Raw genomic sequence first — 20,984 nt, 5'->3', positions numbered from 1 at the left:
ATTAGATATGAAGCCTGTTACAGGGAACATGGTAGAAATAAGAGACACTTTAATTATGACTTTCATGGGACAGCATTTCAGCTTTTCCAAACCACAATATTGCGAGTTTGGATGAAATATTTTGGCATTTGGTCTCTTGATGAAAAGCGGGGAAAAAAAAAGATCAAAGCTATTGTGTTTCTTGTCTTGTGTTATGTATGGCGTGCTCTGTGCAGTAATAACAGAACAATACATGTCAGACAATACGGAGGCAGTTTTACCAAAGGCATCCACTGATCTTGTAACCGCAGAATGGCATTTTCGCAGTGAATCAGTCACCAGGCGGTTACCGTGAAATGGTAGCTGTGGATTGGTCAGTTTGGACTATTTGAATGTATTTTATTTTTGCCAAAATTTGCACAGAGTTCATACATATATATTCAGCTCCAGTATGTAAACATTTGGACCCATGCCTAACTTTGATTTCGTGAATAGACTGCTGAAACCATGGAGTAGTATTTTTGTAGGTAAGAGGATTAATGGAACCGCATATTAAGCTGTATGTAAAGATGCTCCAACATTATCCTGTCAGAAGTCACCAGGTGGTGCTGTTGGACACTTATCTACTTTGTTCCTCAGCGTGTGAAATTCCTGAAATGCTACGAGGCTGGTTTCGTGTGCGTGTTTTGCTTGGAAAAAAGGTGGCAATCCCTGGAGGAATTCACTCACTTTTGTAACCTCTGTAATTAGAACTTTAGTCTCTTCAATTTTTAGGCAAATTGCTACAACATAAAATCGTGGAAGAAGAGCTTCGGTATATATGCTGGACTTGTCTATCTGAAAATATCTGTAGTATTTAAAAAAAAAGAAATTATCCTTAGGAAGTACCAGGTTTTGCACCAATGATTTCCTCTCTTGTGGGAAGCCAGTGTCTCAGCCAATGTTCAGCAAAATAATTATGACATTCATTAATTTAATACAAACTAGAAGAATATTTTTGTCTATTGATAGTGGATTTAGATACATAACTCCAACAAGAACAAAGGAAGGAACATCGTCCAGGAAACGATTAAGTGCATCTGTGATTTTGCTGATGTTCTCTGGTTCATTGATCTGTATATTTGAGACCCCTGTAGTTTCCAGAATGCTGCTTACATTCAGAATTATGCAGTGTATCATAGCTGATCCTTAGTAATAACAGCAACTACTTTTTTGTAGCCTATCTGGTCATGGTGTCTGGAAAGTCACTGTGGATTAATAATAGTTCAGTTAGAATGAAGATTTTTATTCCTTGTTTGAGCTGAACTTAAAAATCCAGGTTAAGATCTAAACACCTCTAAGTATGACTAACAGAGGAATTAAGTTGTCATTTTCTAATGATGTTACTCTCTTCTTGCAGCCCTACTTGTTCACATAAATTAAATAATGTGTACTGACTATTAGGAACTCCAGAGGAAAACCTTGAAAATCCCTTTTAAAATGGTGTTTTTTTTTTTTTTTTCACAAGATGGAGAATTTAGTAAGTGTTATCAGAAATGTAGAGTGAAATCTTGACTTTTTGAAACCAATGGCAAAACTAAATTGACTTGAGTGGGGACAGCTCTTCATCTTCCGCAGCAGCTGCAGTGCCCTGAGATCTGGTTGATATATGGGGCCATAATGAGGTTTGCTGCGGGTCCCTGGCTTGGTGAATGTTGCATTTCAATGATATAAACCTGGTAAAAAGATTCCCTTTGACTTCAGTGGGCTTTCCATCAGATTTAGCACCCAGGCTATAGAGCTAGATACAAATTAGAGAGTTCATTTGGTTTGATCTGTATCACTACTATATGCATTTTAAAACATTTCTTCCTGAGTTTCATTATGTTTCCACTACATTCACAGAGCTATATGGATTTCCTCTGCTCTGCTAACTAATTTACTCCAAGAAAAATCTTTTGCTGGGAAAAGTGCATTACAAAAATCTTATTTTCTCTGAGCAATGTGTGTGAATAAATTAAAGGAACTTAATTATTTTCTGAATAAAACAAAAGAATCAAGCCTTGGTAGCTAAGTGAAGAATTACATTGTTTAGACTATCTATAAAAGACCAGACTGGCATCAAAATCTAAGAGACTCCAATGACAATCCCAAATGCTGGTTCATGGTTCTTCTTGGAAGATTTGTTTGTTTTGTTTTATTTTTTGTTTATATGTTTTTGTTTCAACCTCCCCTCTTCATAACTGTGTGTTCAAAGTACTATTTTTGCATAGTTTTAATGGAAGAATCTACAAGCTAAAGGCATGAGAAAAGTATCTTCTGCCTCCTCACCCTCTTCCCCTTGCCAGCAGAGACAAGTTTATGGGGCTGGTCTCTTTCTGTCCTGATTTTGTCTGCAAGGATGGAAATGACACTAAGAGCCCATGTCCCAGTGAAGAACTAAGAGTAACACATCTTTACCTGTTTGTTTCTGGGAGTTGTGACTTCAGCACAGGAAGAGAAGAGATGTAGACACCTGCTTAGGTACTAATAGTAGTGATGCTACTGTAAAAGCCTGGCTGGAGACAAGCGTGCTTATGTGAAGCCAGGAACTTGAAGCCAGTCCCACTATGTCTTTGCTCTTGTTATTAGAACTACTGATATGAAGTTAAATATACCCGGACTGATGCAGTGCTGCGTACGTGAAGTGCTCAGCAACCTGTGAAGTGAAGATTTGAACTGGAGGTAGAGCTCTGGACTTTCAGAGAATGGGCTTTGTGGCCCATTGCTGTATTGGAAGGTGATGGCTGGAGGAGTCAAGTTCTTCCAGTGAATTGTGTGGTACTGGGAATTCTCTGGGTATGTCTGTCAGACTGCAAACTCCATTTCTCTGCTGTCTTTTTTTATTGTTAGCGAACTAAATCTTGCAGGAGATGACAGAAGAAATTGTTGTGACTGAAACGGAATTAATTAAAGAATTAATTAAAGAAGGGTCATTAACCTTTCCTGATTATCCACTCAAGCGATGCAAATCATCTCCTGAACAAAGAGCTGGATACCATACAGAAACAGCCAATTTTTCAAGTCTGAGCTCCAGTGAGGAAGGAGAACTATCCAAGCTATGGGTCTTGTGGTAGAGAGCTTTGATTATCTTGCAAGACTCAGAGTATCACCAAAGAGAAGTCTTCTTACCAGCTGCTTTTGAAGAAATCAGGGATATCCCAAGCTCTGAAAGGACCTGCAATAATGTAGGAACATGAGAGGAAAGATCTTACTTTCAGGAGGAAGGACAAGCTTTACCAGGCATTGGAAAACAAATGCAAACCATTTACCTTATGTAAGTGTGATGTCTGATACTATTCCTGGCCAGCTGTACACATCAAACATGTTTTGTAGGTGTTGACTAAAAATATTGGTGTGCAGTAAACTTGAGCATTCAGTCTGTATTGCTACAACTGAACCCCTAGTTCGTGTCCATGGACCGTGTTTATTTTATCATGTCAGACACAAGAGTATCTGTTTACCTCCCCTACTTCTTTGGGAAATATGTACATCTAGGAAGGAAGACAAATTAGATTTGGTAATTCTTCTGTACTGTTGAATGAATTACTCATATATGAAATCAGCTCAGACTTGTCACACACAACTTTACAGTCTCATCAAAAAATGTGAATATAACATGAGCAAATGTTGCTGAGCACCTGTTAGTGAGGCCATCTGGGCTGAGAAGAGAGACTTGGATGTGACCCACCAATACTGGAACTATATTTTTAAGCTTTGGTGAGGCAAACTAGGAATGCCCAAAATGCTAATCTTCATTTGCATGTATTCAGAAATGACTATGTACTACCATCTACCTCGACACAGTTGATGTAGACTTCTTGGTGAAGAGTATTGAGTAAGGAGACTTTATATAGAAGGTTGTTTTTCTGTTCATGATTTATCTGAAGTGTCAGGTTCTGTGTCTTTTCAAACAAAAATAGTTTATAAAAGACAAATTGGATGATTTTGGATAGAAGGTAGAAAACTTGATGTTTTCTCCCTGCCTTTAAAACATTTGTTTACAGCTTAGGAAAAAGAGAGAAATGTCTTTGAAGAGGCAAAAGCAAAGGAAATGTCAGATCTTATTTTAAAGTGAACTTTACTACCAAGCCCATTATTTTCTGTGAACAAATGCACCAAAACTTTCAGAATTGTTTGAGAGCTTTTGTAGATGATGCATGTGCACTTTCGTTAGGTTGGTTAGCAGTTTTTCGTACACTTATATCTGCACTTTGTCATGACTAATAATGCACTTACAGGTGTGGACAGCAGTTCTTTCTGAAACAATTTGGGTTCTCTGCTTTTTCTGAAATCTGCTTGGTGAAAAGTGGACCACGTAAGAAAAGTACGCAGTAATTGCAGTAGGAACTCAGGACTAAATGAAAAATTAAGCACACAGAAACCTCTGTAAACATTGCCCTGAATTTCTAGAGGCAAGTGGCAAAATGCTTGAGGAGCTGTACCCAGGTGTAGAAAGGGGAACGGAGAAGAGAAAGAGGGAATGTTGGATTTTGAACTTGATTCATGTGGAAATGCTCAAAATTGTACTTGTGAGACATCTGTCTTGCATTTGAACAGTTCAGTCTTCACGGTACTAAACCTGGAAGACATCAGTGATCAGGCCCTCCCACTCAATTTGGAAATGATGGGGAAGTCACGGAACAGGTGGGGTTAAATGACACATAACTCATTTAATGGAAGCAAATGTGTGTGTTTCTATGGAACCATACACAGGGAAGAACTGCTACACTGTAAAAAACATGTTTCATGGTAAGACACTCCAAGTAAAAGTCAGACCCATGTAAAATGACATCTATTATATGAATTATGGAATGATTATGGCATTAATTTTTGTAATGACCCTTTTCATTTCCATTCCCTTAGGGATACCTGCCATGAACTCCTGGGACATGTGCCTCTACTTGCTGATCCTAAGTTTGCACAGTTTTCACAAGAGATAGGACTTGCTTCACTGGGAGCATCTGATGAAGATGTTCAGAAATTAGCCACGGTGAGTCAAAATCTTTTTGTGACACGCTCTCTCATCTGTCCTCCTCTTTGGTTGACGAAGTGACATGCATTGTCTTATTATTGCCGACTGCGATTTCAGGTTGCGGATGACTATGATGTGACAATCACAGAGCTTTAGGTACTTTTCCATTGTTTTTAGCAGGAGCAAAGCTGAACACACTGGTCTTCAGACAGGCAGTTTGACTTGTTATGTGCAATAATCACCAGTTTTCAGGGCTAGCTGAGATGGATTTTGTCTACTTTAAGGTGCTGAAAACACATAAACAAGGTAATTTTGAAAAAAAAAGAATTGGTGCGTGCTCTCTGCTCTACACTGTTAGCGCCTCCACAGGTGTCCACTTTGGCTTTTAGCACTGGTTTTTCTGTACTCATTGTTCTGTTTTGCAGCTGTTCACTGTGTTGTAGTGTGTGATGTATTTTAAGGTGGTGTTGCATCCTTGCTACTGCTCCTGTTGGAGAATATGTAGTTACTAAGCAAAGGCTGTGGAGCAGTAAATCTAGACCAAGGTCAAATGGCTCAGCCAATGGATGTGAGATGAATTTTGAGTTGCATCAGATAAGGCACGTATCAGCAGACAGAGTAAACTATGACAACCAGCAAAAGAATAGGTTACTTTAAATCTTATCTAGCATATACTGCTTTTCTATATGAGAAGGACAATGAGAATTTAAAGGGTTGGAAATAACTTGGACATGGAAATAACTTGGACATGGAAATAACTTGGGCATGGTGTTGAAGGCAGATTCAAACAAGGTTCAATTAAACTGTGATAATTTTTATGCACTGGCTTAGCAGTGGCTTAGAGTCCCATCTGCTGAAAAAGAAGTTTCTACCTGTTTGTTAGTTTTTTCTTCCTTAACCCACCAGAAGTGGCCACCAAATTTATTTGATCAAATGGGCCTCACTCCTTAGTGTTAGAAAGGCTCAATGTCTTGCTCATGGCCAGTTCCACTCACGTGCTTCAGGGTATGTTCCTTGGCTTTTTGATGGATGTCCACAGAGAATAAACTGTTGTTTGTATGGAGGAATCATGAAAGTTGTGTGTCTATTTGCACATTTTCTAGGAAGGGACTTAGTAAGAAGGAGACCTACCTTGTCATGATGTGCAGCCTCAAGAGAAACTAGCTAACTAACTGGCTGTCCTTGTCCATACTTTACCAAAAAGAGTATGTCCAAGTCTTTCACCCCAAAATAACCTTGGATGGCATGGGCTTGTTGCAGAGGACAATGTTGGGACTGATCTGCTTGGGGAGAAATATTAATATAAAGTGACCTCTGAATATTATATAAGTGCTTTTACTCTTCCTCCTCACCAAAGTTCCCAGTTATGACTGACTGTGTCATCGGAACAATGAGCTGCTCCTGAATCATGAAGCCAAAAATAAAATAAGACAGCTAAATCACTTTCCCTTATCACACTAAGAATTTGATATCTGAGTCAAAGTTGATTTCTCCTCCCATGCTGGAAATAGCTCTTTCAAGCAGAAGTTACATTTAGAGAGAGACTTATGGTAACCCAGGTGGTGTTATTTTTCGTAGAATAACAGTGAGGGGCTGTACTCCCCAAGAGCAGGTGTTTGACAAAATACAGAGATGTTCCTTGCCCTAAAATTTGCAATGTAAACAGTCAACTTGAGAGCAAGCAGAAAGAACACCTCTCAGCAGTGAGGGTGAGGAGGCTGAGAAATTCATTCAGCTGGGCACCAAATGTCACCTCAGGTGCTATTAACTGACTTTTGCAACGTTCGGTCCCATTTCTATCCTATAAAACAACCAGAGATGCAGTGAGCTGAGAAATGCCAGCCAAGACTCTTAACACAGAAAAGCACTGCAGGTGCCAGTGAGGCAACTCAAAGTAAATAAAGAAAAACAAATGAATGGAGAGGGAACATGCATATTAATGAGCTTGAAGCAATATGCCCAAAGCAAGGTTGCCATTAGCATGACCTGTTTCAAAAGATGGTGACATTAACAGCTGAGCCTTTATAGGGAGAACAATGGCTTTAGAAAGAGAGGGAAACACCTCTTAGGAATTCAGACCAGGAAGGGAAGAATTATTACAGGTGATTTCATAATCTTCCAATCCGTTCTGCTCTCAAAAGCCGCCACATATTGGCCTTGATAGATCTGCTCTTGGTGCCACATCAGTCCTGAGCTGCAAAGCAAACACGCAGATGTTTTTGTCCCTGCAGAGCTGACACAGTGGGTGTAGAACAAGCTGGAACCTGGTCCCTGGGCAGACTAGAAGTGTTTGCTAAATTGCAATTAGTCACATCTGTAGAACCCTGTTGAGAGCAGGGATTAAATGGGAAAGCATTGCAGAGGCCCTGGTGCTGGCCAGCTGGAGGGGAAAGGACAGCTGCAGGGGAAGGGAACTGAAAAAGAAGGACCTGAGGTCTCTTTATCCTCTTGTTTGAGTCTGGTAGTCAGACTATTAAGGCAAGGAGAAAGGGGTGGCTTCTGCTCCTTTTTTAAACTTAATCATTCTTGCTGTGAAAGTCAAATATTGAAAGAGCCAAAAGACTGTCTTTGCAGTGTTTTTTGGGAGATGCAGTCTCCTTTGCAGTGTTTTAGGAGAGTGAGAAAGAGGGAAGACAAAAAACAAATGACTGAGAGGTAGGTTATTGAAACATGACAAAATATTTGCAGAATCCACTTTTTTTTTTACTTGTAGTGTAGTATAACACAGTTACTAATTGAGGAAATACAATATTGGCCATGCGTATCTGGGTACTAATTGCTATCATCATCATCATTAGTGTCTTGGGCTACTCTGTGTGATTTCCTAAAGATGCTTTTGAGTTGCTTTTTCAAGCATGCCTGGTCTTTTTACTTTTGCATAGTACAAAAATAAGCAAAGACTGTCTCTTCTGCTTAGCTATCAAACCGTAAGCTGTAGGGAGGACTTGACATGAGGTGTTTCAGCTAATTTATATAATATATCATTTACAACACATTTAACAGCATTACATTTTGTCAGGAAAATTGTACAAAAAATATACCTTGGTTTACATTTCGGTATTACCTTGTAATTTGTGGACTTGGGAGCCAGATAGCAGCTGTCTTTGTAAAGCTGCAAGTTGATAAGCAGGATCCTGTCTCTCTTGTTAATGGCAGAAGTGACTCCCAGCTCCTGCCAGGTTGTTTCAGCATAGCTCAGGTTGTTCCTTCGTGAGGTGGTGTGTATAGGATGTGTTTGTGTATATAAAATTCAGTGGGGCACGTTAATTGGTGGTGGTGGTTCAGAAAAGAGAAGGCTAACAGAGAGTCTGTAGTTTATATGCAGTTTATCGCAAAATCTTTCCACTCAAGATTTTGGTCATCAGGGACTATTCAGTTGCACTAAGTTTTTTCCTATTGTTTTTTACTGGAAGTCACATTCAAACCTTCAGTTCTCTGGAACTGTAAAATTGTGACTTTTTCACCTTTCTTGATGATATTTGTTCTGATATTTGAAAAGCATGGGACAACAGAAATAAAGAAATTTCTCTTGTTTTTGCTGTCCTTTATGTGGAAAACCACAATAGCAAATTACTTCTGAATTTGAAAGAATTGTGTGTGATGAGGTCTTGCAAATGCATTTCAGGCTTGTTATGAATCTGAATGTTTTACCATGCTTGGATGATGACTGAGGTCAATGGTTTATTTCTAAAGCTGAGTTTAATTTATGTGTGTACATATGTCAAACAAAATATTTTAAAGATACATGCTGTGATAAAAACAATGTTCAGAAGTGCTTCCCTGGGAGAAGTCAGTGGTAATTCCTGTGAGCTTATTGCTTGTCTTCCCTCAGGATCTATGTTATCTGGTCTTGTTGGCTTCATTTTAGTTCTTCTCCCATGCTGAACAACTGTCATATAGTTCAGGACAATTACACATTATATTTGCTGAGGAGATAAACAGAATGGAAGAAACAGGAGCATTGCAGATAAAGACTGAGTTGCATTTGGTAACTTAAAGTAGGTGCAACATTCATGGTCTCACTAGACAGAGCAGACTGTTGCAGACTCTCATCTTCACAAACAACAGACTAGATTTCCCAGAGGGGCTATTTGAGAGTGCTAGGCCATAAGTCCAGCTCGTGAACTGGATTACTGTCTTCCTCCATGAATGAACAGAGGGCTGAGAAGAAAGCTACACAAATATTTGGGATTTCAAACATTCTCACTGTGCATCTGAAAAATCAAGACTGTTTGCATGTTTCCCATTTATAGTTGCAAAATGATAGTAAACCAAACACTGTGGTAAGCCTATGATCATCTCCCCTGCTGAAGCTATCCTGCCATATAAAAATAATTACCTATTGGCCAACTGAAACCTTGTATTATAGCCCAAGAGCTCTGGCATTCACTGAGCATATTCAAGTTTAATATTTGAATCTCTGCTCAGTCTTTTTCCTGTCTCCCAGTCGCATGCCATGATTGTGTGACAAATGCCAGGAGTGAGCACAGTGAGTACCATGAGCCCAGTGGTGACATAATGGAGTTTCTTGCAAAGGAGTTGCTTTCAGTTACACCTGTAGTTAATGAATAAAGCAGCTGCAGCATGAAGAGCTGGGAGTGAGTATGATTTAACAACTGCTTGAGTGAATTTTGACAGACTTACAGGAGACACATGGGATGGCTCTGATTTGGGATGTGTGTCACTTAGGAAAGATGAACCTATTACCAGGGTAAAAGCTAGCACTATAAAGCTAAAATCAGGTTTGATGGATCTCTACAGCCAGACGCTGTCTGGCCACACAGCATGAGTCTGGAAATACTGTGATCCATATTGTTCATCACTAGATGGCCTGGGCTACATTTCTATTCCTTACTTTGACCAGGCAAAAACACCCACGTGTGGATGTATTTGGAAATTGCCCAACTGCAAAACCTAAAACTGATACAAGAAGCAGAAGGTGAAACCTTGTGGCTTTCCTAATCATTACAAAGTCATACAGGTCTGTTTGAATCAGGAGAGCTAGGTAACCTTCTGATGGATTACTTTCCTTTGACTGGTGAGGTGTTGCTGGGCACACTGACTGCTGCTCTAAAAGCATGCCCTCATTTGTGGGTTTGCTCTGTTCTAAAGGAATTAATCACAGATAACAGTCTCAATATTTTAAGGATTTCTTTCAGCAATACTTTTTGATCAAGTAACTGAAGCATGGATGTCAGGTCCTTCTTACAGTATGCGTAATCAAATAGGTGAGCAGAAAAGATATTACATATATCACCAAACAGAACTAAAGGGGAAAAAAACCTTGCAGGTTCCAGGGATCAATATTTAATATTTTAGAATACTGCAGTGTTCCCTTGTAGTGTGTTTTCACATTCATTGCGTCAGAGATTCATGGCACAAGAAGAAAATATCAGCAGTGATACCTAACTAGCTTTGTAGCTCAAAACCAAATGGCTCTGTACTATATAAAAATAAGCTAACACTCCAGGTAAGTTACTACAGGGAGAATATGAAGGGTTCTGCTGCTAAAATAAGAGCAAATGCTCAGTGTTTTCTGCAGGAATTGTGACTGTTTGTTGAGGCTTTTGTTCTGGGTTTGGGGAGAGTCTGTTTCCAGGTTTGGGTCTGTAAGACTGCAGTGCTGGTCAGGCCACATGGCTGGTGCCTTGTGCCCAAGTGCAGTCATAAATAGCTACTTAGGAGAGATGTAAGAACAAGGTGAACATAAATGATTCTTCTAAAATGTTTTCCAAGTTTCTGACCGCTCAGAAATTCAGAGGACTCTTGAGCCAAATGTGGTTTCTCTGTATTTAATTATCCTGATAGGCTTTCTGTCCAGAGACGGCTGTTTATCTTTGAAGGCATGGATATTTTTAGTACTTGCAGTAACTTTAGCAAAGAGCTCTATGGTTCAACTCTTCACTGTCTGGTGAAATGTGTCTTTCTGTTGTTTCTAACCTGATTCCTACTGGATTTTTTTGTATTTGAAGAGAGAATGATCAAATAATCTCTGTATGCTTTCCCTATGCCGTCATTACTTTACAGAATTGATTCATTTTTTTTGCCTTAGTTGTCTCCTTTTCTGGATTGAAAATCAATTGTTTGTTTAGTTATTTGTCATGTGGAAGATGCTCTGTAACTTTGAGCATGTTATTCCTTCCCTGAACCCTTTCTACCTTTTTCAGATAGAACTGGAAAAGAAAGAGGACATCTCAATCACCAGGCTGAGGAATGGGGTAAACGAGCAGTTCAAACCCTAATCTGAGTTTGCACTGTGGAGTTAAGCCAGTTTTGGATGTGCTTGTTACAGAATTGGAAGCCTTTTGTGTGGCAGGAAGAGTGGACCCAATGTTGTAGAACTGATGTGGTTTGCTGCTTAGGGATGGGAGAAATGGTCTGCATCCAGGTGCAGGAGGGAAGTAGAATTCAGTGGATCCATTTTTGTCAACCAGCATCACTATTCAAGGATTACGAGTCCCTGCATTTTCTGATTAGCAAAAGGTACAAAAGGATCCTGCTGCGGCAAATTCTGTGAGGGGATGGGAGAGAGGTCACTCAGATGGCGAAGAAATCATGTGTCAGCCACTGCAGTGGAGATGGGGAGCTGGACTATGGATGTCGGAATTTTTAAAATTTATTTATTTTTTTATTTGTAGAGGGTGGTTTAAAATACTGTTTTGCAGCATATTTTTAAATACAAACCTCCTGCTTTAACTAGTTTCTGGGCTAGGTAGGTCGATGTAGGACGTGTTACATCTGGAAATGAAACATTTTGTGCTTTGTACTGTGTACTGTGTCACTTACAAGTTAAGAATGTGAAGGAGGGTTCAGCTGTTGCTATGAGGGTGCCCAGTTGGTCAGGTCAGGGACCTGCTTCTTAAGAGGATCTCAGGTTGCCCTAACACACAAAATTCTGCACTCACGAGTAACTAGAAATACTGTAGTTTTATAAAATACTTGTATGTTTGTATGCTTGGGCCCAAGACTGTAATAAGGAAGCTAGATGCAAGAGAGAACTAATTTGACTTAATTGGGAGCAGGGAAGGAATTATAAATTTCGCTGTAGAAATAATATAGCTTCTTTTAGACAGGATGTGGTTTAGGAAGATCAAGCCCTAAGCAGTTAGAAACACTAAAGAAAAAGCCTCTAATAAAACAGCAAATTACAGCCAGACACTGGTTTTGTTTTTATTTCTTGTAGCATTATGTTTCCGAAAGTGGTTAGATCATAATCTGTGAGGTTACTGAACTGCAAATGCAAATTTACATGCACAGAAGTAATACATTTTGACATATAGGTTAACAAGAGAATGGTGCAAATTTCACACAGTGCTGGCTTGCTAATTACGTTTGTTTATTTTCAGAAGCAACTTCATTTTCATTAAGAAATTGCAGATTCTGCAATAGTAATCTTTGCTGGTAGTTCAATAGCTCACACTCTGAAGTGTGCTCTGCTAGAACAGTAATGAAAGTGAGCCTCAAAAAAATAGCTCAGGAAGAATTTGTGGAACTTGGGAGTGCACGCAAGTGGCAAGAATCTGCAGAAAGGGACCTGGGGGTGTTGATTGACAGCCATCTGAACATGAGCCAGCAGTGTGCCCAGGTGGCCAAAAAGGCCAACAGCATCCTGGCTTGTATCAGGAACAGTGTGGCCAGCAAGACTAGGGAAGTGATTGTCCCCCTGTACTCGGCACTGGTGAGGCTGCACCTTGAATCCTGTTTTGGGCCCCTCACTACAAGAAAGACATTGAGGTGCTGGAGAGAGTTCAGAAAAGGGCAATAAAGTTGGTGAGGGGTCTGGAGTGCAAATCTGATGAGGAGCAGCTGAGGGAACTGGGGCTGTTTAGCCTGGAGAAAAGGAAGCTGAGGGGAGACCTTACGCTGTCTACAACTACCTGAAAGGAGGTTGTAGCGTGGAGGATGTTGGTCTCTTCTCCCAAGTACCAAGTGATAGGACAAGAAGAAATGGCCTCAGGTTGCACCAGGGGAGGTTTAGATTGGGTATTAGGAAAAAATTCTTCACGGAAAGGGTTGTCAGGCACTGAAACAGGCTGCCCAGGGAAATGGTTGAGCCGCCATCCCTGGAGGTGTTTAAAAGGTATATAGATGAGGTTCTTAGGGACATGGTTTAGTGCCAGAGTTAGGTTATGGTTGGACTTTATGATCCTGAGTGTCTCTTCCAACCAAAATGGTTCTATTTCCGTGTTGGATCCAGTTGAGATAGGTTGAGGAATAGATGGAAGGTGTTTATGAATTTTGATAGAGTTTTTTGCCTATTCATTTTATCTTGACCTAGAGTAGGAAAATGTATTAGCAAAAAGGTATGAAGTGGATTTTATAGAACAAAGGTAACTGGGACAAAAGAAAGAACCCAGCATAAGCTTTAAGTGAGCAACAATTGCACAGGTGTTTTGGATAATAACTATAAACAAAGGATGTAAGTTACAAGAATAAAGGTTTAAATAAAGAAGATAAGAAAAAAGCAGTAGAAGAAAGGTTCAGAATATATTGTTACTGCTCTTCCCAGATGGCCTGTGCCTTCCCTGATATGTTGAAGGAGAGAGATAATCCTGGGCTTTGAGTAGATATCATTCATACTGACATTGCCACACTGATTTTTCTTTGGTCATAGCTCATACATGTCAAACACCCTTGTAAAAAGCATTAATGTACAGTCCAGAACTGTGGGGTTCTCATGCTGCTAAAGCTTTGTTTGTGTACCATAGTATGTCCCGTACTACGTTGGAAGTATTCTTAGAGAAATCTATCAGTGTCAAAGCAAACTAACAAAGTAAATTTTATACTTTGTTTATTATTACTAAAATCCATAAGATTCTGTAACATGGAGTGGTAATTGAGGCATTTGTACAAGACATGGGGACCCTCTGGCAGATGTATGGGGAAGTGAAGGAGTTCAGGCTATGACAACTCATGTCAGCCACGTCGGGGTCTCAGTGAGGACCAGGGGAACATCTGTGCTGTGGGTGGTGCACAGATGGAGGAGATGACTTTATCCATGGAGCCAGTGCAGCCAAAGAGTGCTGTGCAAAAAAACCCCAAACCTTTGGTGACTGCAGCTGGGGTCCTCTTGGGAGCAGCCCTCTGAGTGCAGCTGCCTAGTGCTCTGGCTGGGTCCTGTGTTGCTTTTGGGGTGGGCCAGCCCCAGGTTCCCCTTGCTCGGGATCTGTGCACTCTGCTGCACTGTGCAGGGCAACCACCATTGCGACCCTGCACACCTGGCCCTCCTTTTGGGGGTCTTCTGGAGAAGAAAGCCAGGAGATTCTGCTGTCAGGCAGAAACCAAACTGATTATGTGTAATAAAGGAAGGCCTCAAACCATGCACTGATCTTTTTATTGTTTGGATTATTTCAGTGTATAATTTGGCTTCCAGAAGGGACATTCATACATGTAGCTCCTATGCATAACCCAAATACCCTCTTCTTATGAAAAGAGTCTTAAAAATCATGTCTGTACAGAGCTGAAAAGATCCTAACTTAATATTCACAACCATACACAGTCTGAAAAATTTTAAATACTCACTCAATGACTGAGCATATTGCATGTGTTCAGTCTAATTCTCTCACCCAGCATGTTCCTGGGTATTTTCTTTCTATGCACAGATAGAAGTATGGAAGTAAGACAAAATATGGCTGATATCCATAAAGAGCTAACTATGCCTAGGGCTTAATTACTTAATGCTGCAGCTTTGGAAAAGTGGTTCTTGTGCCTGTCATCATCTTTCTATCAAATGGCATCAAAGTGCTGGATGGAATATGGTCCCATACATTTTTAACTGCGATATTTTTAGGCAATCTAGCATAATGATTTTGTAAGTATAGCTTAATTATATATTTTAGGTCCAACTCGGACACCACAGAAAGCCAAGGGGAGTTTTGCCATTACTTTAAATGATTTTAGGTGTGTAGGCTAAATACTACCTTCATTTCTATGTATACAGTCTCCTAAAAGGCAATATGATTGGACATATGCAAATGATAGTAGGATTTGTTGCTATAAAATTTATATTAATCCTTTACTTGCCAAATCCTGTTATTTAGGAATATGGGTTACTGCAGGGAAAGAATCAGCTCTGGAGGACATGATTTTGCAATTGTGTCTCTTTCTCTGTCTGAACCAAGTTCACATGGTATAGCATGCAACACATTCTGTTAGCTGCTACTTAGTGCTGGCAGGCCTTCTGATGGTATTGTATAAAGGGCTTTTTGAATTGTTGATGATTTTTGAAAGTTAAAGCAAATACTCTAAACCTGAGAACATGGTTGAAGACAAAGAAAATTTATGGAGAAGGGCCTTGTGTCCCTTAATTTGGGTTGTTTTGGTTTGATTCCAGCAATGGCTGAAGTAGTCTCTGTGTGAGGTCAACATAACATCAACAGGATGGCACCATTTTATGAACAGTTTGAACAACCCCCACCATCAATTTGTTTATTAGGTTCAAGCTTGGTTTGGGATTTTGCTTTTGCATAAGATGAAGTATTAGTTTTGCAAGATAACTTTGTTTCAGTTAGCAACCATGAGCTTTATATTTTTTACATATTATAGAGAACTTTCTATAGTTCATCAATGTGGCATTGATAAAAATGATGTCTACTAATAGCGCTAGATAAAACAGTTTGAACTTTTTCATGAGCTTTTTCATGACATGCTGGAAAGAGTGGATACTCCCAGACTATCCTTTGTTTCCCCATAAAACATATTACTCTTTTTCTAAAGGTTTTTCCTTCCTCCCTTGAATCAGTAGGCTGTAATTGCTACAATTATATATTTTGACTATATTAAGTAGCTAAAATTGTAGTTTGACAAGACATTTTACATTTCCAGATTGTAAACACCTTAATAGGATTACTTTTTCAAATTTGAATAAACATATTAGCTTATGAACAGATCCATATTATACAGCTGCACTGAATTTAGGACCTAAATGAGCACAGAAATCTTGCATATCAGTGGGAACCTGATCACTAATGACCATTTCACATTTGGTAAGTCACTCCTAGACCACAGCCACTGTAAATTCCTTGGACTTTGGTACAGTGAAGAGCTGTGATCTCGCTGCTTACAGATACTTGCTCAGTATAACTTCTTCCCATCTTGCTCAATACATGTTCGTGAGATTTGCTCTGTGTTTACAGACTTCTGGCAAATAACTCAGTGGTGACTCAGCTGACTGCCCTGTGGTTATGAAAGATTCATTTTACATGCCCTCGCTGCTGAAAATCAGGGACCTACGAGGAGATGCTCAACTATACTTGAAAAAGATTTTGTTTGGGGCTGTGAAAAACTTCTTCAATTTGGATATATTTTTTAGTAGCAAAATTAATAAATATTTAGAATTCCATGAGCTATATTTCTTCTTTGATCTGTTTGTCAGCTGTCAGCTTGACATGAATAGAACTTACACCTTTGTGCGGATGCCTACTATATTTTTTTTTTTTGCAAGGCAGGTTAAGCAGATGCATTAAGAACCACAAAAGCTTTTGGGAGTCCCCTTGCATTTATGTTATTAAAAGAACATTGAGTTTAAATGCAGTGTTGCTGTTGGAAACTGCAATGTTTTAAAACAAGTCTTAGCTGTTAAACCAGTTTTCAGTAAACAGACACAAGAAAGTGTTTTTTTTTTTTTTTTAATGTTTAGAAAGTTAGGGTGGATGCTGTTATTTTTGGAATGAAGTCCTACCCTTTTTTGCTCCTCAAAAATAAATTTGAAGTGGATACAACTCTGAAGAAATAGTGTTTTTTTCTTTGAAATAAGACTTTTAAAACTCTGTTATCCATTGTCCCTGTCTCTTCAATGTGTTTCTGCCCCCACAATTTCAGGGTTTGCAAAAGTTCTGAGATCCAACCCCAGAAAGCTACTCCCCTTTCTGAAGATATGACTCCCCCTCATTAGCAGATATGTTAGGACTTTTGCTGTGGAGTGTGTGCACAAGAACTTCATACCCCTTTTCGCTCAGTTGTCATGGGGGGCTCAATGATTCTTCTGCATCACTCCCTGCAGTGCAGTCTCCATGTGCAGTAATTGGCCTGGCAATTAGGTGGGACGCAGCCTGCTCCAGGGAACGGCATCATGAGAAGCACCGCACATGCCTGGTGCCTTTCCCAAGGGAATATCTGTCAGGGGCGATGTTGGGGGTTGGTCTCTGGGCTGGCCAAGGGTAGTTATTAAAGAGGTCTTGCACCCCACAGTAGTTCATTCTGACAGTGGGCTGACAGAGGACAGTGATTCAGTAAATTCTTTGCTTATAAAATGATGTTTGCCTGTGAATTGTTGGTGCACCTTTGCTTCTTGTCAATTTGTGGATTTACCGTATCAGTCTGTAAAAAGCTTCTCTGAGGACAAGCAGAAGAGACTTTGGTGCCAGTTTTCCCCTTGTGCAGTTTCCTTAGAGCATTGCAGCATGGACAGACTCTGGTTCCTCAGCCTGAAGAGTTTTTCTTGGTATTTCAGGGAGGGTTGCAACCTTATGCCTTCTCTTCTTAGTCTCCTTCTTAACATGCTTGCTGGTGAGTGGAAGCTGGTCTTTCTAGAGAAGGGGAAACTATGCTGGACCAGTGCTGAGGTCCACAGGTAATTGTGGGAAACAGGTCCTGGGGGCTGGGATAGGCTTTTGTAGAGATGCTGGCAATGGCTGTTGGAGGAAGGAAAGTGTCCGAAGTTGTTCTTGTCTGTTCTGTGGGTGTTCTTCCAAGCAATGCAGTTCACAACTGGGGCAACAGTCCTAGGGTTGATGACTCCTCATAAAATGGGACTTCTGTCAGGTGAAGAACAGCTAAATGATCTCTTGTATCTGTGTGTTCTAAATTCTGCTCTCTCTTGGGTCATGCCAACCTGTCAGTGTTCAAGTTCCTGGCCCTTTGCTAGAGAAGTCGTATTCACCAAGCTGTAGCATAAGACGCAATGCTGAGGGAGCATTTCTGGGCTACCAGCCCTTGCCTAGTGTATAAAATCAGTTATGTTCATGCTTTGATCGGTTGTGTTAACACAAAGTCCTCATTTGAAAGAGTAGCAAGATAAAGATCTGGAAAACAGGAATGACAGAGCCCTAAAGACAGACACAGCTTGCAGCCTGTAAGTTGTGAAGGATCATGGTGTATTAAGTGTGTCACATGAGGCAGTACAGACTGAAGAGTGTGGTTTCTTTTTAGCTTGACTTTCACAGGACCCCATCTCTTGGGAGTCCCAGCTGACATGTCAAAAGACCTGACTGTGCCTCCTGTGTTAGCTGTGTGAAAGCTCTAGATGGATGAAAGTCGAAGCAAGAGCTTGAAAAAGAAATGAGCAAATATTCATTTCGGCTACCATAGGGAGTGCTGGATGTGAATTCATGTTACGTGTTGTAAAATAAAGTGGAAAGGGAATGGCTTGTTATTGCACATCATTTGTTCTTAATAACTCCATATGAAATTAATAAACCTTAAACCCCCAGGTTTTAGAAGTTGTTCAAGATAAGAGTCAGATTATAGGGAAGGGGAAACAGGAAGGGTAAGGCATTAGGTCTTCAATGCCTTATGGTCTAAGAAGTAGTTCATAGTTTCTGTGGTCTCATCTCCTTAGCTGCATATTCAGCACTATTCGTTAATTATGTTGAAAAAACTAGGAATTCTTTTTCTGAGGAAGCTGAGCAAGTTGAGGCAAGCGTGCTTTTGTGGGATTGATTTTTCCTGTCATCTCTGTGACCACTATCTTTGGTGGAGGGGAATTACTGCCTTGCAAGGAAACACCAGCCTTTTAAATAGAAACAATTTCTGCTTAAGTGTTGAGGGTCCCAGTTCTGCAGCTCCAAGGGTCTCTAAGGTTTTCCACTGAAATAAAATGAGAGGATTTGGATAGACCACCTTTGTGCAGAGCAAGCCTAAACTCAGATTATTTAGGAGTAATTAAAACATGGAGTGGGAAATCCATGGTTCCAACTCTGTGAGAACTTATTTTGGAGCAGTAAAACCAGAAAGATCTTAGAATTGCTCCATCCTCCATTCTCTTTGCCTGCTCTTTAGAGTAGCAAGAGGGCCTTCTTCATGTGAGAATGAACAACAGAAAGAGACATTCTCTCAAGGGACACAAAGGTGTTAGTTGGAGTGTCCTCCAGATTGTATCCCAAAAGACAGGATACACCTGCAAGGTAGACAAGTGCCATACACATTGTCTTGGCTTGGTTGGGCTCCCTGGTTGTTGGAGGTATAGAGTTACCTCCTTACCGATACTAATGTAGGATTGTGTTGCTTGAGGTACATTTTCTGCTTCCTTACAAACTCATGATGATAATTTTATTTTGGTTACCATTACGAGTTTTTCTTGAGAAACTCTTGGAAAAAAAGAAACACATAATTTCAAAGCATTCACAAGGGGTTAAGCCCCATTGTGCTCCCTGCAGTGCATGTTTTCTCTGAGCATTCCAAGCTTCTGCATTAGCGAAATTTGCATGTAGTGATGCTGTGTGCTATGGCTGTCAACAGAAACGTGAAGGCTGGTGTGTGTCTATCCCCCAGTGCTCTAATGAGCGGCACCACATCTAGTCAGACTTTTGTTTCTAAAGAGATTGTTCCAAGCATTCACTCTTAATGAAAGGTCTGAATGCAAAAAAGACAGATGAGGAAGAAAGGAGAATATTGTTAAATATATACACTTTGAAATCCTGGAAGGAAACCTCATTTCAGTGAGCCTAAATACATTTCAAAGTGGCAGACTAAACAAAATACTTCAAGAAGGTAACTCTGAAAAATTAAACTTTGTTTTCTTATTTAGCTGTTGGCTGTGAATAGGGTCACTGCCTTTGTTGGAGGGAGGCAAATCATCTATAATGGAAGACTTAGCTATTGAATTTTACTTCTTTTCTGCTTTTGATCTATTCACAAGCTCATCATGAGATTTATTTGTTGTTCAAAAATCTCCCTGAATTTCTACTCAATAATGTTCCTGTGTGAATAGCTGTCAAATAGCCAGTATTGCTTGATGTCTGGACTCCAACATTGGGCTGTACTGGCTAGTTGCCTGGGTTACCTGTGTTATATCTATCTGTTTCTTTTAGTGAAACATTGCTGATACTACTCAACAGACTGTGAATTTTGAATAATTCAGTCAAATGTGAAATGCCACCTGTTTTTCTTGGTGACTATTGATATCACTGAAACTGAAAAATAAGCAGCTATTCACCAATGTATTTGTGCCAGGTCTCAATGACTAAAGAAAGCACAAGCAGAATCACCAAGATCTCTGAATCAATATTTGCTTGCTCTTTGTGCAACTTTTACAAGGGGCAAGAAAACACCTTTATTTCATTAATTCTTAGGATTGATTTCTAACAATGGGATTTTTCAAAATGTCTTTCAATTGTATGTAACTATCTTCCTATGAGATAGTTGCAACTATACTAGAGATTGAATCTCTAGGTAAATAATTTTAAGATATTAAAGGTCTCCTTTTCTAAAGAAAAAGGAATTAATATTTGCATATTGTGAACATATCACACGCATCTGAATTGAGCGATCCATTCAAATATATTTTGAAACAATAAATCCAGCAGAAAGAATGTAAAGATGTTTACGTAAGGATATTTATTTGGCACTGGTCTTGCAAGTACTTACACACATTAGTAGTCATATTGTCCTCAGTACAACTAATTTCATATGTATATAAAGTGATTGTGCTACTGGGTGTCAGCTTGGGGCTGTAGCCCCATCCCATTAGCAGTTCCCGTAGTGATGAATATTCCTGTCCATGTGCTAGGGTTGCAGTCATACAGTTACTCAATCTTTCCTCCTCCCCCTTGCCACAGGGAATGCAAGTGAATCAGCTCTTGATGTGGTTGTTGTTCTCAGGACTCATCCTGGCAACATCTTTACAAGGTACTTCTGAAGAGCAGATAGAATCTCGTGTTATACATCATGCTGAAAATTGTCAAGTGAACACAAATATTGGTCTCTAAGCTATACCATGAGAACACTAAGCCAAGTGGAATGGCTTGAAAGGCCTTTTTATGGACAAGTCAGATTCTGAAGTACTGACTTGGTA

At 39.8% G+C, this 20,984-nt stretch overlaps 1 protein-coding gene across 1 annotated transcript in view; it reads left to right on the top strand.

Moving 5' to 3' along the window:
• The window catches only part of TPH2 (tryptophan hydroxylase 2), a gene marked incomplete at its 5' end in the record, with an annotated part of 51,624 nt that overhangs the window by 18,304 nt on the left and 12,336 nt on the right, over positions 1-20,984 (top strand). The window contains one exon of the mRNA XM_082066316.1: positions 4,864-4,990. Within this exon, the coding sequence (XP_081922442.1) occupies positions 4,864-4,990 (127 nt within the window). The remainder of the gene's footprint in view (positions 1-4,863; positions 4,991-20,984) is intronic.

Source organism: Streptopelia decaocto, assembly GCF_964273445.1.
Source record: "Streptopelia decaocto genome assembly, chromosome: 1".
NCBI lineage: Eukaryota > Metazoa > Chordata > Aves > Columbiformes > Columbidae > Streptopelia > Streptopelia decaocto.
The sequence above is the reverse complement of the archived record's forward strand: the minus strand, read 5'-3'. Positions and strand labels throughout refer to the sequence as shown.